General features: G+C 39.3%; 1 protein-coding gene and 2 pseudogenes across 1 annotated transcript in view; all 3 read left to right on the top strand.

Annotated features, from left to right (window-relative positions):
• The window catches only part of Tex15 (testis expressed 15, meiosis and synapsis associated), a 58,438-nt gene that overhangs the window by 22,116 nt on the left and 17,239 nt on the right, over positions 1-19,083 (top strand). The window contains exons 4-6 of the mRNA XM_021218695.2: positions 10,176-10,413; positions 15,711-15,857; positions 17,391-17,553. Coding sequence (XP_021074354.2) covers positions 10,176-10,413; positions 15,711-15,857; positions 17,391-17,553 — 548 coding nt within the window. The remainder of the gene's footprint in view (positions 1-10,175; positions 10,414-15,710; positions 15,858-17,390; positions 17,554-19,083) is intronic.
• Positions 3,734-4,168, top strand: LOC110336704 (annotated as a pseudogene).
• LOC110336705 lies at positions 13,394-13,679 on the top strand (annotated as a pseudogene).

Raw genomic sequence — 19,083 nt, forward strand, 5'->3', positions numbered from 1 at the left:
TTTTGGTTTTTCGAGACAGGGTTTCTCTGTGTAGCCCTGGCTGTCCTGGAACTCACTCTGTAGACCAGGCTGGCCTCAAACTCAGAAATTCGCCTGCCTCTGCCTCCCGAGTGCTGGGATTAAAGGCGTGTGCCACCACGCCCGGCCCCAGTGTCTTAAAGTAGGCACCTTCAGCAACAGGTCAGGAAGCAGCTGCATGGGGCAGAGCTGGGTGCTCTTGAGAAAAAGTGAGACTTTGAGAGTGTCAACTTTGGCCAGTTTGCCCAGAATGAATGTATGACAAAGGCTAAGCTTCTGTGAGTTGGAACTCAGGAAAGTGGCAAACCCAGCAGGGAGGTCTGGAACTCCTTGAAGAGTAGTTTGAACAAAGATTAACTTTATCGCCCACTCTTCTTTCATATGGTGTTTTGAGACAATTTTTTTTTCTTACAGCCAGTTTTGTTTCTTGTTTAGCCCCCTCTTTCCCCCACCCCACAAAAAATTAGGCAGCTACTTAGTGGTGCATGACATTTTAAAGCATTTCTAATGGCAGACAATTGTGTAATTTTCTTAGATACTTGTCCAGTTAAACAAAAACCTTTTCCCATAGAACTTCACAGAACTTAGCACTGGGGGGTGTGTGTGTCCTGTACTGTGGTGGGGATTTCTTACCTTTTCTGTATGTCCATGGTGTAAGATTGAGTGTGGCCACATAGTGCCTAAACTCATTTTAAAAATTCCGTTAAAAAAAAAATTTTTTTTAAAAAATTCCGTGATGCTGGGCAACAATCTAAAGCTTGAAGCCATGGGTGGAAAGGAAAAATGAAAAAAGCACTTAGCAGAAGAGAGTGACAGAGTGGGAGATGAAAGGAAATTAGTGACTCATTCCTGCCTTTCCCTTTCCTTCAACCTCTCCTCTTAATAGTTTATAATCTGTAGTCTTAAGTAAAACAAGTGGCTCCAACAAGATGCCAGTCCACATTCTTACCTGCTTCGTGCCTATGCTTTGTAGGTGTTAAATAGTCAAAACCATGAACACTCTTAAGAACCTATGAGTTTGGACACTCGTTAGGCATTGTACCAAACACATTTCACACATAGAAGTGTGAATAAAGTTAACCTTTAAAGTTTAAGTTATAATAAACAAGAAGTCCAGTGAGATATGACATAGCATATTATAATAAAGGTAGAAGTGCTCAAATCAGGAGTTGACCTAGGAGCCTTAGAAGTATTTTGTTTGAAAAAGTTTAGAAACTTGAGGTGGAATTGTGGATAAGAGAAAAGCTAAATTTAATTCTTAAGTTTGCTCAAATATGTAGCAGCTGACCTCTTTTCTATTTTTAAGTATTTGTAAATATGTTAAATCTATAGGAAAGTGTATTGTTTTATACATTGTACTCACCTTGATACTGTGGTTAAATCTTTCATAAATGTCCAGTTTTACATTTTCCACTGTAGCTGTGTAGTCTGACTCATGCCTGGGCTAATCTCATCAACTTCATGAACGATTCCAAGAGTAGAATTATAACAGTTTGGGCAAATGCCAGTGAGAAGAATTGGCATAGTAGTCTCTGAGGAAGAGAAGCCAATATGAACAAGGAAATGCCTTTTTCCTGGTACAAAGCACTCATGGTATAATGTGTTTCCTGTTTGGATCACCCAGTGCTAAGGACATCAGGGCAAGATGGGATAAACCAGGTCCTCATGGTGATCTGGAGTTATCTAATGAATTGCTCCTGATATGAAAGACTGCCTGATAGCTGAGATCAGGCAAAATTACTCTTAAGACAGTAGATTGTCTTTACTTAAATTCAATTGAAACTGAATTTAGTACTGGAAAGGAGATACTCCCAAGTAAGTTATTGCAAAATAGACTGTAGTTGAGGAGGCAAGAATTACAGATACACTCCCCTGTGCTCTCAGATGGTGACAACCTGCTTTGGGACAGAGTCCATGGAGTTCATTAACAGTAGTTAATACACAAAATATCAGTGTATTTAATGTCATGACCGTTTCCTGCTTAAATCAAAGAAAGATCACATTTAAAAATATTAGAAAATTAAGATTCAGTAAAAGAGATGTTTTCTGATTGTTTCATCGTCTCCATGGTGTTTGGCTTAAAACGTTATTGTAGACAATCATCTTCTCCAAAGATTGTATGAGTAAAGAACAGTATTTAACCAAGGCAGGAACAAAGCATGAGTCTGTCAACCCATGATAGTCCCTAAATATCTTCTTTTTCATATTTTCTTCCTGGAAACAAACTCAGATTTATACAGTAAAGAATTCTGCTACGCATGGTGGCACACACTTCTGATCCCAGTAGAGGCAGCCAGGGATTGTTGCACAGAGAAACTTGTCTCAAAGGTGGGGGAAGAAAGGATTTGTACATGGAGTTGGAGAAATGGTTCATTTTGTAGTGTACTTTCTACAAAAGTGTAAAGACCTAAGCTCCCCCCAGCAAGCTATATTAAAATCAGAGCACGGCAGTACATCTGTAGTGTATGTGTGTGTTTGTGCACGCGCCACACAGATGGAAAGATATTTTTAATGCACGGAGAGAAAAGTAATGCAGCGCCAAATTAAAATCCAGGTAAAGGTCATTATATATTCAAATTTATGTGATTAAAAAAGTCTCAGAAACTTGTTACCAGGAAACCGAAATTCTTAGTCTCAACCATTGTCTGAAGTTCTCTTGCTATGGTTACGAGCCTTAGGAATACTGAGGGCAGGAAATTTGACCTAGTTAGGAGGATATAATGAGGCCCATCTGACACTGGCCCTTGCTGTACCATTCTTAACTTTTAATTGGCTCTCTGATTTTTTTTTTTAACCGCAGTTGTATTTTCGTTTTAGGTAATTGAACTCTTAGTAATGTGCTTCTTAAATGGATGTGCAGACTATGGATATGTACCCATAGCTGTTGGAAAGGAAGACATCCCACACTTCATGGGTGTAGGGTGAGCTCTAGGAAATTGATGGAAGTTTGGGTGGTTCTCTGTGTGGGCTGATTAGAGAATGGGAGTGTGTTGCAGAATCAGTGGAAAGAGTTGTGTTCAGAGTTGCTTATGAGGAAGGGCAGCTGGCTAAACAGACTAGTAATTTATAATTCTAGCTCATCCTGCATAACGCACACCTCCTCCTTGTACATAGACTGCCTCTCCTCGATTTACTGTCTCATAGATATGCAAGTATAGTTAAGACAGGTCAGAGAGGTACGTGGTATGAGGCTGGCTTGAGAATCCTGAGTTGATGAGGTATGTTGTCAACTGGTAGCTGACGCATCGGGCGTATAGGCTTCACTATTGCTGGTACCGTCTAATGACCATAAGAAGCATCTGACCTGAGAAAGGTGGCATGGGGAAAAGGGACTTCCAATACTTTCAAAAAATTAAATTCAGAATTTGTCCATAGTAAGGCACTGTGGAATTGGACAAATGGCTCAGTCCTACTGCTCTTAGAGGACCCAGATTTGATTCCCAGCACCACAACCATCCGTAACACCGGTTCCAAAGAACCCAACACTCTTCTTGCTTCCATGAACACCAGTTACATACATTGTACACATACATACATTCGGGCAAAGCACTAATGCACATAAAAACTTTTTAAAGAAACTCATATACTGTCTCAAAGACTTCCCTAGTACCTGTGAGTTACCCTGCATGGCAAAAAAAAAAAAAAAAAAATTTGCTGGTGTAACTGAGTTTATAGACCTTAAGATATGGGGGTAGCTTTCCTGAGTAACCGCCGAGATGGCCGAAGTGGAGCAGGAGAAGAAGTGGACCTTCCGCAAGTTCACCTACCGTGGCGTAGACCTCAACCAACTGCTCGACATGTCCTATGAGCAGCTGATGCAGTTGTACAGCGCCTGCCAGAGGCGGCGGCTGAACCGTGGGCTTCAGCGTGCTGCTCAAGCGCCTGAGAAAGGCCAAGAAAGAGGCACCACCCATGGAGAAGCCCGAGGTGGTGAAGACGCACCTGAGGGACATGATCGTCCTGCCCTAGATGGTGGGCAGCATGGTGGCATGTACAACTACATCGGTAAGACCTTCAACCAGGTGGAAATCAAACCTGAGATGATCGGCCACTACCTGGGCAAGTTCTCCATCACCTACAAACCCGTGAAACACGGCCGGCCGGGGATCGGTGCCACCCACTCCTCCCGATTCATCCCCCCAAAGTAGCCGAGGCCAATAAACACTCAGTTTTTGGTCCCTGGAAGAAAAAAAAAAAGATATGGGGGTAGCCTATTATCTAAATAGATATGACTTAATTACATAAGTTCTTTTCAAATGGAATAAGATAGATCAGAGAGAGGAGGTGGCAGTAAAGGAGTTGGGGAAAGACAGGTTGTGAAAGAGACTTAGCCTGCCTCTGCTGACACTGAAGATGAAGAAAATGGATTATAAGTCAAGGAATGTGTAGGTAGAGGCTGGAAAAGACTTTGAATCAATAACTAGCAAGGAGACAGGATGTCATTCCTACTAATGTTACTGAATTCTATCAATAAGCAAGGGGGATCTTTCTGTAGAATCTTAGAAATAAACAGGTCAGATAATTTGGTTTTACCCTGATGAAACCTGTATTAGACTAAATAGCTACATAACTCCCCAGAGATAAACCTATGCCATTTAACCTACTTTGTGGCAGTTTGTTACAGAAACAACAGAAAACAAAAATACTGTTTTATCTCATAGCAAATTTCTTTTATTTTTAAGACTTTATTTATTATATGTGAGTACGCTGTAGCTGTCCTCAGCATACCAGAATTGGGCATCAGATCTCATTACAGATGGTTGTGAGCCACCATGTGGTTGCTGGGATTTGAACTCAGGACCTTTGGAAGAGCAGTCAGTGCTCGTACCTGCTGAGCCATCTCGCCAACCCTGCAAATTTGTTTTCTTAATTAAACTGTTGAGTCCTGGTTCTCTTGATTATATTTTATGTACAGCTGAGTTTATGGTTTTGTTTCCACAGTCACCATGGTCCAAACCTACCTAACACAAAATTCCAAAATTAAATTATTAATAATTCTAGTTTGCATATTGCTACATCACTGTGAAATCTCATGCTGTACTGTTCCATCCTGCCTGGGGTTGGATTAATTCTTTTGCCCATGGATCCAAATGTTATACATTAACTACACATAGTTTGTAGTTGTCTCAGATGTCAGCAAGTGCAGTATCATAGTGTTCTTCTCCAAGGGATAACAGTGGAGTGCTGCTAATACAGATACTCCAGAGAAAAACCAGAATATGCTTCCCCAAGGTAAACTTAGGAAAAAAAAAGTTTTGTTTCCAGGATCTATGTATGGTTTTGCTGTCACACCTCAGACAAAAAATATAGTAGCCAGTCTAAGTTCTTAAGATAGGTATTAAGTTATGGGGTTTTTTGGTTTTGGTTGGTTTTTGGTGGTGGTAGTGGTGGTGGTGGTGGTTTTTTTTGAGACAGGGTTTCTCTCTGTAGCCGTGGCAGTCCTGGAACTCACTTTGTAGACCAGGCTGGCTCTGAAATCCGCCTGCCTCTGCCTCCCAAGTGCTGGGATTAAAGGCGTGCACCACCACTGCCCGGCTTGAGTGTTATGCTTCAGGGGCATGAAGGTTCCTTGGTGGTTAAAGCAGTTTCAGTATAAATGTGAAGATTGTGGAGTTCAGTCCCCCAGAAATGTCACATGGATGTGGTAGCCTGCCTATAATTGCAGCCTGGGAGTGTGGAGATGGATATCCCCAAAGTAAGCTGGCTAGTCATGTCACTGAGTTCTGGGTTTGATTGAGAGACCCTGTCAAATGAACAAGATGGGCAAGTGATAAGAGAATTACCCCTGATTACCAGCTTTGGGCCTTTGTATGCATGTGCATATATGTGCATGCATGCCTACACACATGCAAACATGTATACATGCACATAGGCACAGCAGCAGTGGATGGTGGGAAATTAGAGAGTTTGAAACTAATTGTAGTTTCAGACAACTGAGATTTCTTAGCACATTTCCCAAGGCTTAAAGCGGAGATATTGTATTACACTTTGAGCTGGCCGGCCCTGAAGGGTTTGAGAATTACTGATTTCCCTGTCAAGCTTTCCAAAGAACCTCGGACATACAGCTTCTGGAGCGTTTGCCTTCTTCCTTTGTGCACACAAGAACCTAGATAGTTCATAGATTCTTTAATTGCCACTTAAATTTCTGCAATATTTGCCATATAGACTATGTATGTGTGTTATATGTATGTATGTATTTATACATTTTCTGTCTAGCTACTCTTTGCAAGCTGTCCTGCAGTCTGTTGGGATGGTGCAAGTAACTGTGACATAGGCACTGGGGTGAAGCATTTAAGCCATATTTGTAGTTGGTCTCAGAGCACTGACAAGATAGTACAATGTTACTTGACACTCCACCATCTCTGGAGACTTTGTTGCTCCTGGCCATTAGTTACTCTATGCAGACTAGCTTTTTTGTCAGTGGGTTTTCTACCTTTACTGTTTTTCACTTAGTACTTAATAATATAGTAGTGAAAAGGGCCACAAGCAAGCCAGAGTGTTTGAAAATGTCAGTACTTGAGTGCTAGGTCGAATTTTAAGCTTTTTACTCTTAATGCTTAAAGTATATATGAGGATCAGGCTCTGACAACTTTATCAAGATTGCTGCATAAAAACATGAGAAAATTTTTCAGAAAGTTATTAACACTAAATATTAAGTGTGGGGGGCTGTTTGTATGTCCCTGTGTGTTTTGTATGTCTGCATGCTTCTCTAGAGACCAGAGGTCAATCTGAGGCATCTCATTTTATCTCTCTCCTCCTCATTTTTTTGAGGCAGTCTCTTAGTGAACCTTGCAGCTAGGAAAACAGGCCAGAAAGTCCACAAGATGCAGTACTTCCCACCCTTCCAGTATGATGTACAGGCTTGGGACACCATGTCTGGCATGTATGCGAGTGCTGAGAATCTGATCTCACCAGGAAGCACTGTACCTGCTGAAACATCTCCACTGTGTGCGCGCGCGTGCGTGCGTGTGTGCGCGCGTGCGCGTGCATGTGTGTGTGTGTGTGTGTGTGTGTGTGTGTGTGTGTGTGTGTCAAATACTCAAAATAGATACAACCTTTACACAGAATCTGGTAATCGATTACCTGGTATATGTTAGTTCTACATGTGCTTACCTGATTATTATACATTACTGTAGACACAAAAATCTGTTCCAGCTCATTATATCTGCCATGACTGAAGAAGACATGTTGAGACTGATTAAGTCAGGATGACTATAGACTGGCTAAACCCTTGGCAAAACTTCCTTTGTCAATTTTAGAAACTTCAGATGGGACAGCATGCTACAGAAGTGCTATATTGAGAGCTAAGAACACTAAATGATGCATTCTTCACTGACCTGAAGAGAGTAAAAGCCAGACGTGGTGTATGCCCCCAAGAAAAGAGTCATGCAGACACAACAGGACTGATAAACAGAGACTAACAGCATACACAAAACATAGACAGGTTCAAACCAGACAAAACTGATTCAGCCCCAGCTCAGAGAAGTGGACACAAAGATTAATCCTAACAAAGAAGCTATTTGAAACTGATGTCTGCTGGGAAGGGGACAAACCCAAAATGAACTCTCTTGTGACTTGTTTTGTTTTGGTATTTTTTGTCTTAATGACTTTTTGTTTTTGTTTTGTGATGTTTTTTTGTTGTTGTTGTTGGGTTTTTTTTTGTTTTGTTTTGTTTTGTAGAGAGAAAGAGAACATACAGTCGATGAAGTAGGGGAAATGGGGAAACCTTTGAAGAATTTTGGGGAGGAGAAAGAATATAATAAAAAATACACAAGAAAAAAATTAAATTAGAAAAAGAAAGATTCTGGAGTGACTGGTATCCCCCAGATACCACAGTGTAGTTGTATAGTCCCTGGCTCTCCTACCTATTTCAATGTGCAGCATGTGCCATGCTCAGTCTTTGTGCTGTGCAGAATAATGAACCAAATGGCGCATGCCCCTCCTGTGTCTTATTTCAATCAGTTCTCTTAAGTCTTCTCTCCAGTCTGCACAGAACTTTCACCCCTCACTTCACAACGTTCAGAGCCTCTGCTATTTGATACTGTGTTATTGTCATAAGGTTTGAAGAGCGCTAGAAAAGCCACAATTTTACAGAGTTTATACAGCCAGAAATAGTTCTACAATCTGATTTTTTGTTATGATTTTTACAATCTCAAATTCTATTTAACTGTAAAATGTTTTCAAATGTAATTCTGAATCATTTGATAAAATTGAAACACAGCCATCTCACCACAAATGCTGATACAAGACTTTGATTAGCTATGTTTGTAAGCTTGAGATTTTTATTATGTATTTTTCAGTCAATAGAATACTGCAAAAACTTGTCAAGCAAGATGACATGTACCTATAACCCTGTACTCGGAAGGTGGAGGCAGGAGAATCAGGAGTTCAAGGCCAGTTTGGGCCACAGAGACCCTGATTCAGAAAAGCTAAACAATAACAGTACTATTGTGATGTCTACAAACAAAATGATTTACTAAAATAAACTATAGGACCAAAGTGATGAGAAGTAACATTGTCAACAAGCCCTCCTGTGTGTACAGCCTGCATTCTCTCTCTTACATACCATGCTGTCAATGTAAGTGGCAGAGTAAATTAACTGAGATTCTTAAGGACCCTAAGATCTCAGACAGGCAGTTAATGGGAATTAGCCTTAATGTCACTCATTGTTTTAGCCACTAAAACGAGGTAGACTGTACTTTGAAGTGAGGCGTTAATCTCTACCAGCTCTGAGACCTGCAGATCACATTCAGTACAAAGCTGATGAGTATCTGCCGGTGACCCCTATATTGGTCACCTTAGCTGTTCTTCAGGAAAACCCGCTGCAACTTCTACATCAGTACTTGGTGTGTCACTTTGCACGTAATTCTAGGAAGACTTCTTTCTCTGACACCTGCCAGGCCTCAGAGCTCCCTCGCTTTCACGGCACTGTAGTGTCTGTCACAGCTTGTACTCAGCTGGGCAGTAGCCTAAGGGAGTGTTTTAACTGTTGATCTTCTGTCAAGACTAGTAAGACTAAATGAACAGAGTATTCTTACATATGTGTGTATTCACTGGATTATCGCTTTTAATGGTCTTCCAGACCAATTTTTTTGTTTTGTTTTGTTTTCACAACTGTTTAGTACAAGAAGCCAAGCCTTCAGCCTCTGCTAGCTTTCAGCATACATTTGTTGCTAAGGTTAATAACATGCTGGGATTTTCATCTAAAGAAAGAGCTGTGTTGTTTTTTCACTTAAACATTCAACAGCCTTTGTAAAACTCTGAGCTGCTCTAATTTAAGTTGTATTTTGTCTCAGGAATAAGGAGGCATGGGGAGGCCAGGCCAGTAGATGGCCAATCTACAGAATACTCAGAAGGGTGTATGTGTGTGTGTGTATTATATAAATATTGTATGTTTATATAAAGAACACCATTTTATATAGTAGTTATGGGACATCCTCCCTCAAATTTGAAAAAAAAAATATTCTTTAAGTCACTTGACACAGTACAACAAAGTGAGTAGTATGTGCTTTTAGAGGGCTTGATTGGATGAACAGAACTGGGTTTCCATATACAGTGGAGCCTAGTAAGATGAGATTCCACTCTATCGCTGATACTCTGGCCAAAGTGAAGCATAAGGTAGCTCAATGTATTTTGAACTTTTAAAAAAATGTTTATAGCAGTAAAACTTGTTAGATATTTGAAACCAAAACTCATGTAATAATTCTTAAGATTGTGTACTGACTACATTAAAAGTGCTTAGTAGGGGCTGGAGAGATGGCTCAGCAGTTAAGAGCACTGACAGCAATCCCAAAGGTCCTGAGTTCAAATCCCAGCAACCACATGGTGGCTCACAACTATCCTTAATGACATCTGATGCCCTCTCCTGGTATGTCTGAAGACAGCTACAGTGTACTTACATATCAGAATAAATAATAAATAAATCTTTTTTTTTAAAAAAGTGCTTAGTAAATGTTAATTGCTCACCATCAAGCTCCTTCAGCCTACCCATAAATCTTGGACATGTAATCTTAATCTTGAACTTGGTCTTCAGGTGGTTTTTAGACCTAACTCACTGACATCCTAGTGGAAGCTAGTACCTCTGATTATTGTCAGTAACGTGTAATTTCTTTGATAAGCTGAGATAGTTTAACTGTATGTCATTTGTTTTTACCTAGGTCAGAGATGCGTGAGGGTGGAAGGCACAGCAGAGAACTGGAAGAACATTTCTGCTTTCTGGCACTTCCTCAGAGCGATGTGGTGGACATTTACCAGAGTGGGCTAAGTGTCGGAACATCCCCACTGAGAATACTTGGGAATCCTCTTCTTGGAGTGTATCTGTTTAGACATGTTGACATTGCCCTGCGTCATGCTTACAGTAGAAGCATAGCTGTAGAAAGTATTATGATTTTTAAGGTAGGTGGTCGGATAAGATGTACTAAACACAGGAGCAGCTTACTTCTAGTCTGAATGGACATAGTTTGGTTTTAGATTAAATAAGCTTGAATAGAATATTCCGTAATTATTCTGTTGTTGTCCTGTGGAATTGTTCCTTTTTCTTTACTCTCTATCTGACATGGCACAAAGTAAAACTACACAAAGGCAGCACCCATCATTGTCTGCTCAGTGCATAATTTAGTCTGGATTCATTATCTCTCTTCTTACTAGTTTTTTTTTTTTTTTTTTGTCATGCTATGGTACCATAGCAGCTTGTGTCCTCCAAACAATTAAAACAATAGAATTGTAGCATAAGCTAAGTTTATTCACCTATTTCAGTTTAACACCGTTATACCAATGTTGGTTGTTTTTGACAAATGTGCAACACTTATATAAAATGATATATTTTGTGCAAAGGGTAGAACAAGACCACAGAAGACAAACCTCTGTGTGTGTGTGTGTGTGTGTGTGTGTGTAACGTAATAGTCATCATTAAAGTTCCCATTTAGTGCATGATAGAATTTTCATGTACCCTTTCTCTGGAGTATGATATATCTATTATCATTAGATGGACAAACGTTTATTTTTTTTAATATTTCTCTTATGTGGATGGCTGTTTTGCCTGTGTATATGTAAGTACCAAATATGTGCCTTCCTACAGAGGCCAGGAGAGGACATTGGATCCTCTTGCACTAGAGTGACCATTGGTTGGTGGTGCTGGGAACTGAACCTGGGTTCTCTAAGAGCAGCAAGTGCTTTCTTTTAACCACCAAGACATTTCTCCAGCTTCTACAATGCATTTTTAAAGCCTTACGGAAATGTTTATGTAGTCATTTGACTTAAAATGTTAAATGGACCAAGCATGCCCATAATCCAGGCATGTGGAAGGTTTGGGACAAGAGGGTCTTGAATTCAAGATCCCCTTGTGCTGCGCAGGGACTTCAAACATACCAAAACCCTATCTTAGAAACTTGGCACAAACCATAGGTAATTATCAACATGTCAAATATGTAGATCAAGTTAAGGCATGTTAGGAAGATGGCCCAGTGAGAAGTTCTCTTACTACACAAGCATGGGAACCTGAGTTTTTGATCCCCAGAGCCAAGTGTAAAGCTGAATGTGGCCATACACACCTGTAACCAACCCCAGGGCTGTTTGGGAGGCAGAGGCAGGCAGATATCTGAGTTCCAGGAGAGCCAGGGCTACGCAAACGAACCCTGTCTCCTACAAAAGAAAAAAGAAAGAAAAGAAAACAGAATTTTAGAAATGCACACAATTGTCAGTAATAAAATATGGGTTGATGGTATGGTTCAGTGATGAGTATTTTCCCACCATGCATACATTAATTAGCATGTGAATGAAAATACTGTAAATGCCTAAGTATGTTTCACAAACTATATCAATTTAGTAAAATACAATAAAATGTACTCTGAGCAAATTTTAAATATAGTAGCTGCAAAAATCTGTTTCCTCCAGAACTCATTGCATCTTCAAAACAAAATACTACATATCTTAAACCACAAATGCCAGCCCTTCTCCCTCTAAAACTTGAAAGCCCCATTCTGCTTCTGCTTACAGTAGAGTTTGACTCTTATGTGTACCTCACATGAATGAAGCCAGTGTCACTGTCACATCACTTAGGCTGTGCTAAGTGTTCATCCCTCTTGCCAGCTTTTCCTTCTTAGAAGGTATATGCACTGTATTTGCATTCTCAGGCATCTTGACTATTTAAACTAGTGGCTCTGTGTCAACAGGTATACAAATACTCCTTAAATAAAGACCCTTTAGGTACTAAATCTGGATCTCTAGCATTCATGTAAAAGATCACATATAATCCAAGCTTCTAGGAGATGGAATGTGACTGGAGGATCCCTTGGGCTTCCTGGCCTGCCCATCTAGCCAAATCAGTGAGCTCCGTGTTCAGTGACAGACCCTGTTGCAAAAACTATGGTGGAGAGGGCTTGAGGAAGACACTGGCATCCAAACCACTGTCCTGTACATGCATACACATGTGCACATACATACAGGCACATGTAGTTACACACATGCACATACACATACCACACATACACACAAAAAGTCCTGTAGTTAATTTTTTTCTTTATTGTATCTATGTATTTACTACAGTAGTCAGAGGACAACTGTGCGGGTGGATTGTCTCCTTCCACCCTGTGGATCCTATGAAGGCCATTAGGCTTGGCAGCAAGTACCTTTACTTGATGGGCCATCTTACTGGTCCTTAGGTTTTTTTAATATACAGAGAAGTAGTATTTATGGATTGTATGGTAATTCCAATTTAATTTTGATGAATTATCTCATAATGTTTTCTAACAGCATTGCAATGATATTTAACTAACAAGCAATTATAAGACCAAGCATAAAAATTTGCACTTGATCTTAGCCAAAAGGCCGAAAAGTGATCCAAGCATAAAAATTTGAACAATCTTATAGAGAGAATGAACAACTTCTAATTCAAACTAGTTCTGAACAAGTATACAAGACTTGAAAATGAGCTAACTAGAGAGAAGATGGTACAATAGAACAAACTAGGTAGATAAAACACTAAGTAAGACCCCAGTCCTTGTGCACAATTTCCTACCAACAGTCCTTAATGGTTCCAGTTCTTTACATCCCCACCAACATTTCTTTTTGGTGAGGGTTTGAGGACTGACTTGGAGAATGTGCCCTCTTAAGTTGCTGAGAAAGTTTGCAAAGTGATGTTGTGGCCCACCAAGTCAGCTCTACCACTGTCCATGCAGCTTGCCAGCTACCTGTCTCTACAGGCCAATACAGAACTGGCACTGGTCCTCACAAGAAGAATGGCTCCCCAAATAGAAGGCAGAATGCCTTTACGTTGAAACAGTAGCTGTTCCACACCTTGACCCCTGTTTGGCAAGAACTGGTTTATTCCTAGATTCAAAGTTTACTTCAGCTCTTTGGCCTCGCCGGTAGAAGTAAGATGACGAAGGGAACGTCATCCTTCGGTAAGCATTGCAACAAGACGCACACGCTGTGCCACCGCTGCGGGTCCAAGGCCTACCACCTTCAGAAGTCGACCTGTGGCAAATGTGGCTACCCTGCCAAGCACAAGAGGAAGTATAACTGGAGTGCCAAGGCTAAGAGACGAAACACTACCGGGACTGGTTGGATGAGGCACCTAAAGATTGTCGACCTGCAGATTCAGACTTGGATTCCGTGAGAGAACAACACCCAAACACAAGAGGGCAGCATCCAGTTCATCGTGAGGATTTCAATCAGTCATAAAATAAATGTTCTGGTTTCAAAAAAAAAAAAGTTTACTTCAGAGACATGTACCTCATTTACATATTCTGCTGTGTAATGCCCAGTTGTCCTGAGGCACCATTACTAATTATTTCTCTGCACATGTACCTGCTGCTTTTCTCACATCCTTAGAAGACCTGTATCAGACCCCACAAAGTTCCCTTCCAGGCTAGTAAATAATCTCAGGTTGTTCCTGAGTTCAGACTTTGTTACATAACGGATGTTGATGATTGACACTTAGTGAATTGCCTGCTAGTCACCCTAGCCACTTCCTTGAAATATTTTCCTTTGTATTTGTTTAATTAGTGAACAGTATCTTGACTAAAGCATACCTTAAGAATTAGTCTAATCTAACATTTATGTTTTTATTTTTAATAAGCTATATTTAAGAATAATTTTCAATTTAGAGAAGGGTTACAAACACAGAAATTTATGTGTAGTCCAGCCAGACTTGCCTCTTCTTTTTTTGCTATTATTTTTATTTTATGTTCATTGGTGTTTTGACTGCATATGTCTATATGATGGTGTCAGATCCCCTGGAACAAGAGTTATAGACAATTGTGAATTACCATGTGCTAGGAATTGAACTAGGTCCTTGAGCCATCTCTCCAGCCCCCCAAATACCTTTTTATTAATTTTTATTTTATCTGACTTGCCTGTTCTGTTCAGCAGACATTTTCTAAAACTACAGCAATTTGGTCAAAAGTGAGAACTAAGAGTGGTATAGTGCTGTTGAGTAACACAGATTTTAGTCATTTTTGCCAGGTTTCTTAAGGTTCCTTCCATTTCAAGGAGCTATCTAGAATACTGGTTTCAGAGGTATTATTTTGAAATTTGAATAAATGGATTAGCTAATTGAAAACACTGGAGAAAAAGTATTCTACTTCATACATGGGTCCTAGCCTTTATTGTATGTGTGTATGTATGTAAACATCTGTAAATGTGAGCATAGAAGAACATTTAGAAAGGAGACTGGGGAGGGTAGCCTTCAGTGATGAGGAAGAACAGGATGCAGGAAAGGACATGGGAGTCAGGAAAGAGAGTACTAAGCTAATTGTTCTCCTAGTTCCAACTCGGTTGATGGTTATTTTGACTTTTGGGAGGTGGGCATGGGGTGGGTGTTTAAAACCTGAACTATGTTCCATGCCTTAAGAATGTCGTCTTTAAGTTCCCTGAGAGGTATAGAGTCTGCAACAGGGCTAGTGTGTATTTGAGTAGTGTGTACTTATAGCCCACCTTTCTCCACTCGTTCGCAATTTAGGCCATTTAGAGTTGTATACTTACTTGGGTTTTAGTGTGGCAAAGTTTTAAACTGTAACATGGTGAAATCTGCACGATTTACAGTCATCAGTTCTTGGCCACTATTTTTCAAAAAGACTTCTCACTGTGATCTTAGCGACTTGTTTTCTTGAATTTTATCCATTATCTCTTCACACTGCTTTCAGTACTTGAATGTTTGGCTTTGTAATGTTTAGTTTTGTTTATGCACTTCAATAGGAATTTAAGTTCTCAGTGTCCTCCATGTTGACTAATCCCCCTCACTTTGTTCAAGTGGCACTTTTAATTACACGCGTATGCTGGCCTGATAACACACCTATCATCCCAGCACTTGTGTGGTAGATAGGAAAGCTATCACAAGCATAGCATGTCACAAGCATGTTTTGAGCTAGCCAGAGGTTTACATCATAAAAACCGAAAGAAAAAAAAAAGAAAACTGTTTGTCTAGATTTATGTCACATTTTCTTTTCCCACCACTCTGTTTCTAACTTAAATATTAATAGTCTTTTATATACGCTTGAACAGTAAATTCATTTCTAAAAGTAGTTTTTCTGAAGCTTTTATTACAAGTAATTCTAATCTCAGAATTTAATTGGGAAATAAGTAGTATAATCACCATGGTAAAACATCTCATTTGTCCAACATGGATTAACAGTTTATTAATTTATCACTATTAAAAGCACGAGATTATTTGGGTATTATCTTTTGCTTTTTAGGTTTTCTTTGGGAGAATAAAGAAAATTCAACCTTCTATGGATAAAAACAAAGTTTCTCTGGATCCTTCTCCTAACTTTGATTGCCATATGTCAAGAAATATGCCTTCTCTGAAAGATACCATTGAGCTACAAGCCTACAATTCAATGGTATGTTAGTTCTGGGTTCATTTGTTGACTTGAAGGGCACATATGTAGTACAGAACTATTTAGATGGCAAAGACTTAGCCCATAAGTTGGCTGCCGACCTCATTAGACCAAGGCTTCACAGTGGCTTCACAACCAGTCACTTATGAAAGTAAATTTCAGATAGTTCATCATTAAAAAAGGTATTATGAGATGCTTGATGAACTCAGTTCTGATATGATCAAAAATATCATATATATCAAAACATCATGTGAGGGCTGGTGAGGAGCTTTGTGCATAAAGTGCTTGCCATACAAGCATTAAAGACCTGAGCTCCATCCTCAGAATCCAGGCCAAGAAAGGAAAAGCAGATGTAGTGGTATGTGCCTGTAACCCTTGAGCTAGAGAGGCAGAGGGAGAGGGTTTCTAGGGCACATTGGCCACAGTCTAGCTGACTTGATAAACTCTAATCCTTTGACATAACCTGTCTCCAAAAATAAAAAAATAGAAATGGCTGTACTGAGGCATGAGAACCAAGGTTGACCTCTGGGCTCAACATGTACATGATACCATACATGTGCATGCACACTAATCTTTATAAATATGTCCAATTGTGATGTATCAATTGAAGTATGTTATAACATGATTTTGATCAATTATATTGATTTCTTATACTTTGGAAGAGGAACAAAGGAAAGCTTTATGAATTGAGAAAAGCAATTTTTATATTTTTGCTTAACACTTTGTAGATTATCAATTTTAATAGAATGTTAAATTATATATTTTATAAGTGAAATTAAGTCTTCAATTGGAAGTACATACCTAGGTTTCCACATGCAAAGAGTGTTAATGTTTTTCTCTTGTTAATTGTGTCTGACTTGAAATAGGCTTCAGGACATAATTCAGTACATTTTTATAGAAAAGTACTACTTATTTTAAAAGATTATTATGCTTCTACTGGTATCAGTAACTTTCAAGTAAAAATATGTAGTGGGAGGAAAAAAAGAACTTGTATATATCCTTAACCAGATGAGACTTTGAGAAGATGGAGGGAGTGCTACAGTTCTTGTCTTCTCATTAAGAGACATTAAAGAAAAGCTCATGTAACAAAGCAGTGCACCGGGATCTGCATTGGGAGGGGGGAGGTGTTCGTTTTGAAATACTTCTGAGGTAAGTGTCATATTCACGGGGAAAACCTTTTTATCATAATCATACTGGAACCCTTCATCAAAATCACAACATAAATGGTTTGTAATGAAACCACAGACCTCAAGATGTAGACCCTGTGTTAGTGCTCACGTGTGAGAAAATACCCTGGTGCCTTAGGTTTTGCTGTAGAAGAACAACCTGTATACAGCCTTAAGGACATTTAACTGCAAAGCAACAGTCTAGCTACCAAGATATAAGTAATGGGGTTTTAACTACCTTTTCTCTAACTCCTTTTTTGAGACTGCTCAAGGTTTATAATTAATCTTAAGGGTTAAGATATTCCTCTGGAAACCAGGGGCCAGGGTTTTGCAATAGTTTGATTTTTTTTTTAATTCTTATATCTTTCAGGTGTACTTCTATGAATATGATTTCTTTTCAAGACCAGTAGATAAACCTAGGCAATGTCTCCCATATGCAATAGTAACAGTGAAATGTATTGGTCAAAAGGCAGGTAATGGACAACTTATAACATCGCTGAGATTCCCCTCAACGGGATTTCCTAAGAGGCTTGGTAAGATACTTAAATTATTCAACTGTGCTGGTCTTAAATGCCTAGTATTTTAGTACATTGTAAATCTCTAACAAAAATAGTTGTTTTACCTGTCTTCCATTTTACATGTCTAGGATCGTATGCATGTCATCTTTCCACTTTGGTTTAGTATATATATGTACATTTACTTTTTCTGTGTTGATAGCTATAACAATAATGTGTTCATTTTTATGGATGGAGAACAGTGCTATTGTATTGGGGACATTCTGGTCTCATTACCACTTACTATTCCACATTGGTATTTATATAAGGGTCTCAGCGCTAGTATGCCGGAGTTTTACTGTGGAATCTGTATTAACACTAAGAATATATAACTTTAACTAGAGATGATGTCATGTGATTCTTTTCTAAAGTGGTTGACTCAAGTGCATTAGGTTATATCAAAGTCTTTTTTACAAGTCTAATGGTTAGTATATGTTGGTTCATTGTGTTTTTAATTTTTTCCTAATTTTTAATGGTACTGGAATCTTGCCATCTTTGCAAATACTTCGTTCTGTCAGACTTTTTCCTGTTTTTTGTTGCTATTGTTGATTGCTTCTGATTTTGACTTTTCAGATACTAATAAGATTAGGGTCTCTTGAATTCTCATTTTGTGTGTACATGAGTTTTTTGGGTTTTGTTTTTTGTTTTTATCTGTATGCATTTTTTTCTGTGTCTGTGAGTGTGCCAGTACCCATGCATGATAGCCGTGAAGGTCAGAGCAGGATGTCCAGTGTCTTTCCTTATCATTTTCTTCCTAATTGCCTCCACACAGAATCTGTCACTGAACCAAAAGTTCATTTACCAGCAAGATTGATAATCCCTCTTGGGATTGCCTGTCTCCACACTAATGCTGGGGTTACAGAAGTGCACAGCCATTTGTGAGTGTTAGACGTTCAAACCAGGTACACATGATTGAAGAGACCCAGCATCAAATAGCCACTTCTCTGAAATTTCTAATGCAATCTTTTACCCACGTATTTCAATTGAGCTGGGTTTTTAAAATTGAGTTGTGAGAGCTGTATTATATGCCATGTAAGCATCAAAACTATTGTCTCTGACTTGGTGGGTTTTCCCTTGTACTTTTTATTGGTGTTTAATGGACAGGAATGTGTTATATGTGTATCATTGAACCACAGTCTCTCTTCAATCCAGACTGTCATATATAGGTGGCCTGGAACACACAATGACCTCTAGTTTACCCTCCCAGATTGCTGGAATTAGAGGTCTGAGCCACCGCACCTGGTGTGAGATTTCTAAAGGGATACATTATTACATTAAGATAATTGAGGTTAAATCTGTCCTATTTATGAATGTTTTCCTAAGTAAATGAAGCTTTTAAAATGCTTATAGGACTAGGCACACACCTTTAATACTTGGATTCAGGAGCAGATCTCTGAGTTTCAGGTAGTTAGAACTAATAGTGAGACCCTGCCTCGACAGAAAGGGAAAAATCAAAAACTCTCACAGGCCCCTTTTACCATTTTGGTCTTACCTTCCTGGAAGCATTAG

Source organism: Mus pahari, chromosome 19 (genome assembly GCF_900095145.1).
Source record: "Mus pahari chromosome 19, PAHARI_EIJ_v1.1, whole genome shotgun sequence".
In the NCBI taxonomy this organism is placed as follows: Eukaryota; Metazoa; Chordata; class Mammalia; order Rodentia; family Muridae; genus Mus; species Mus pahari.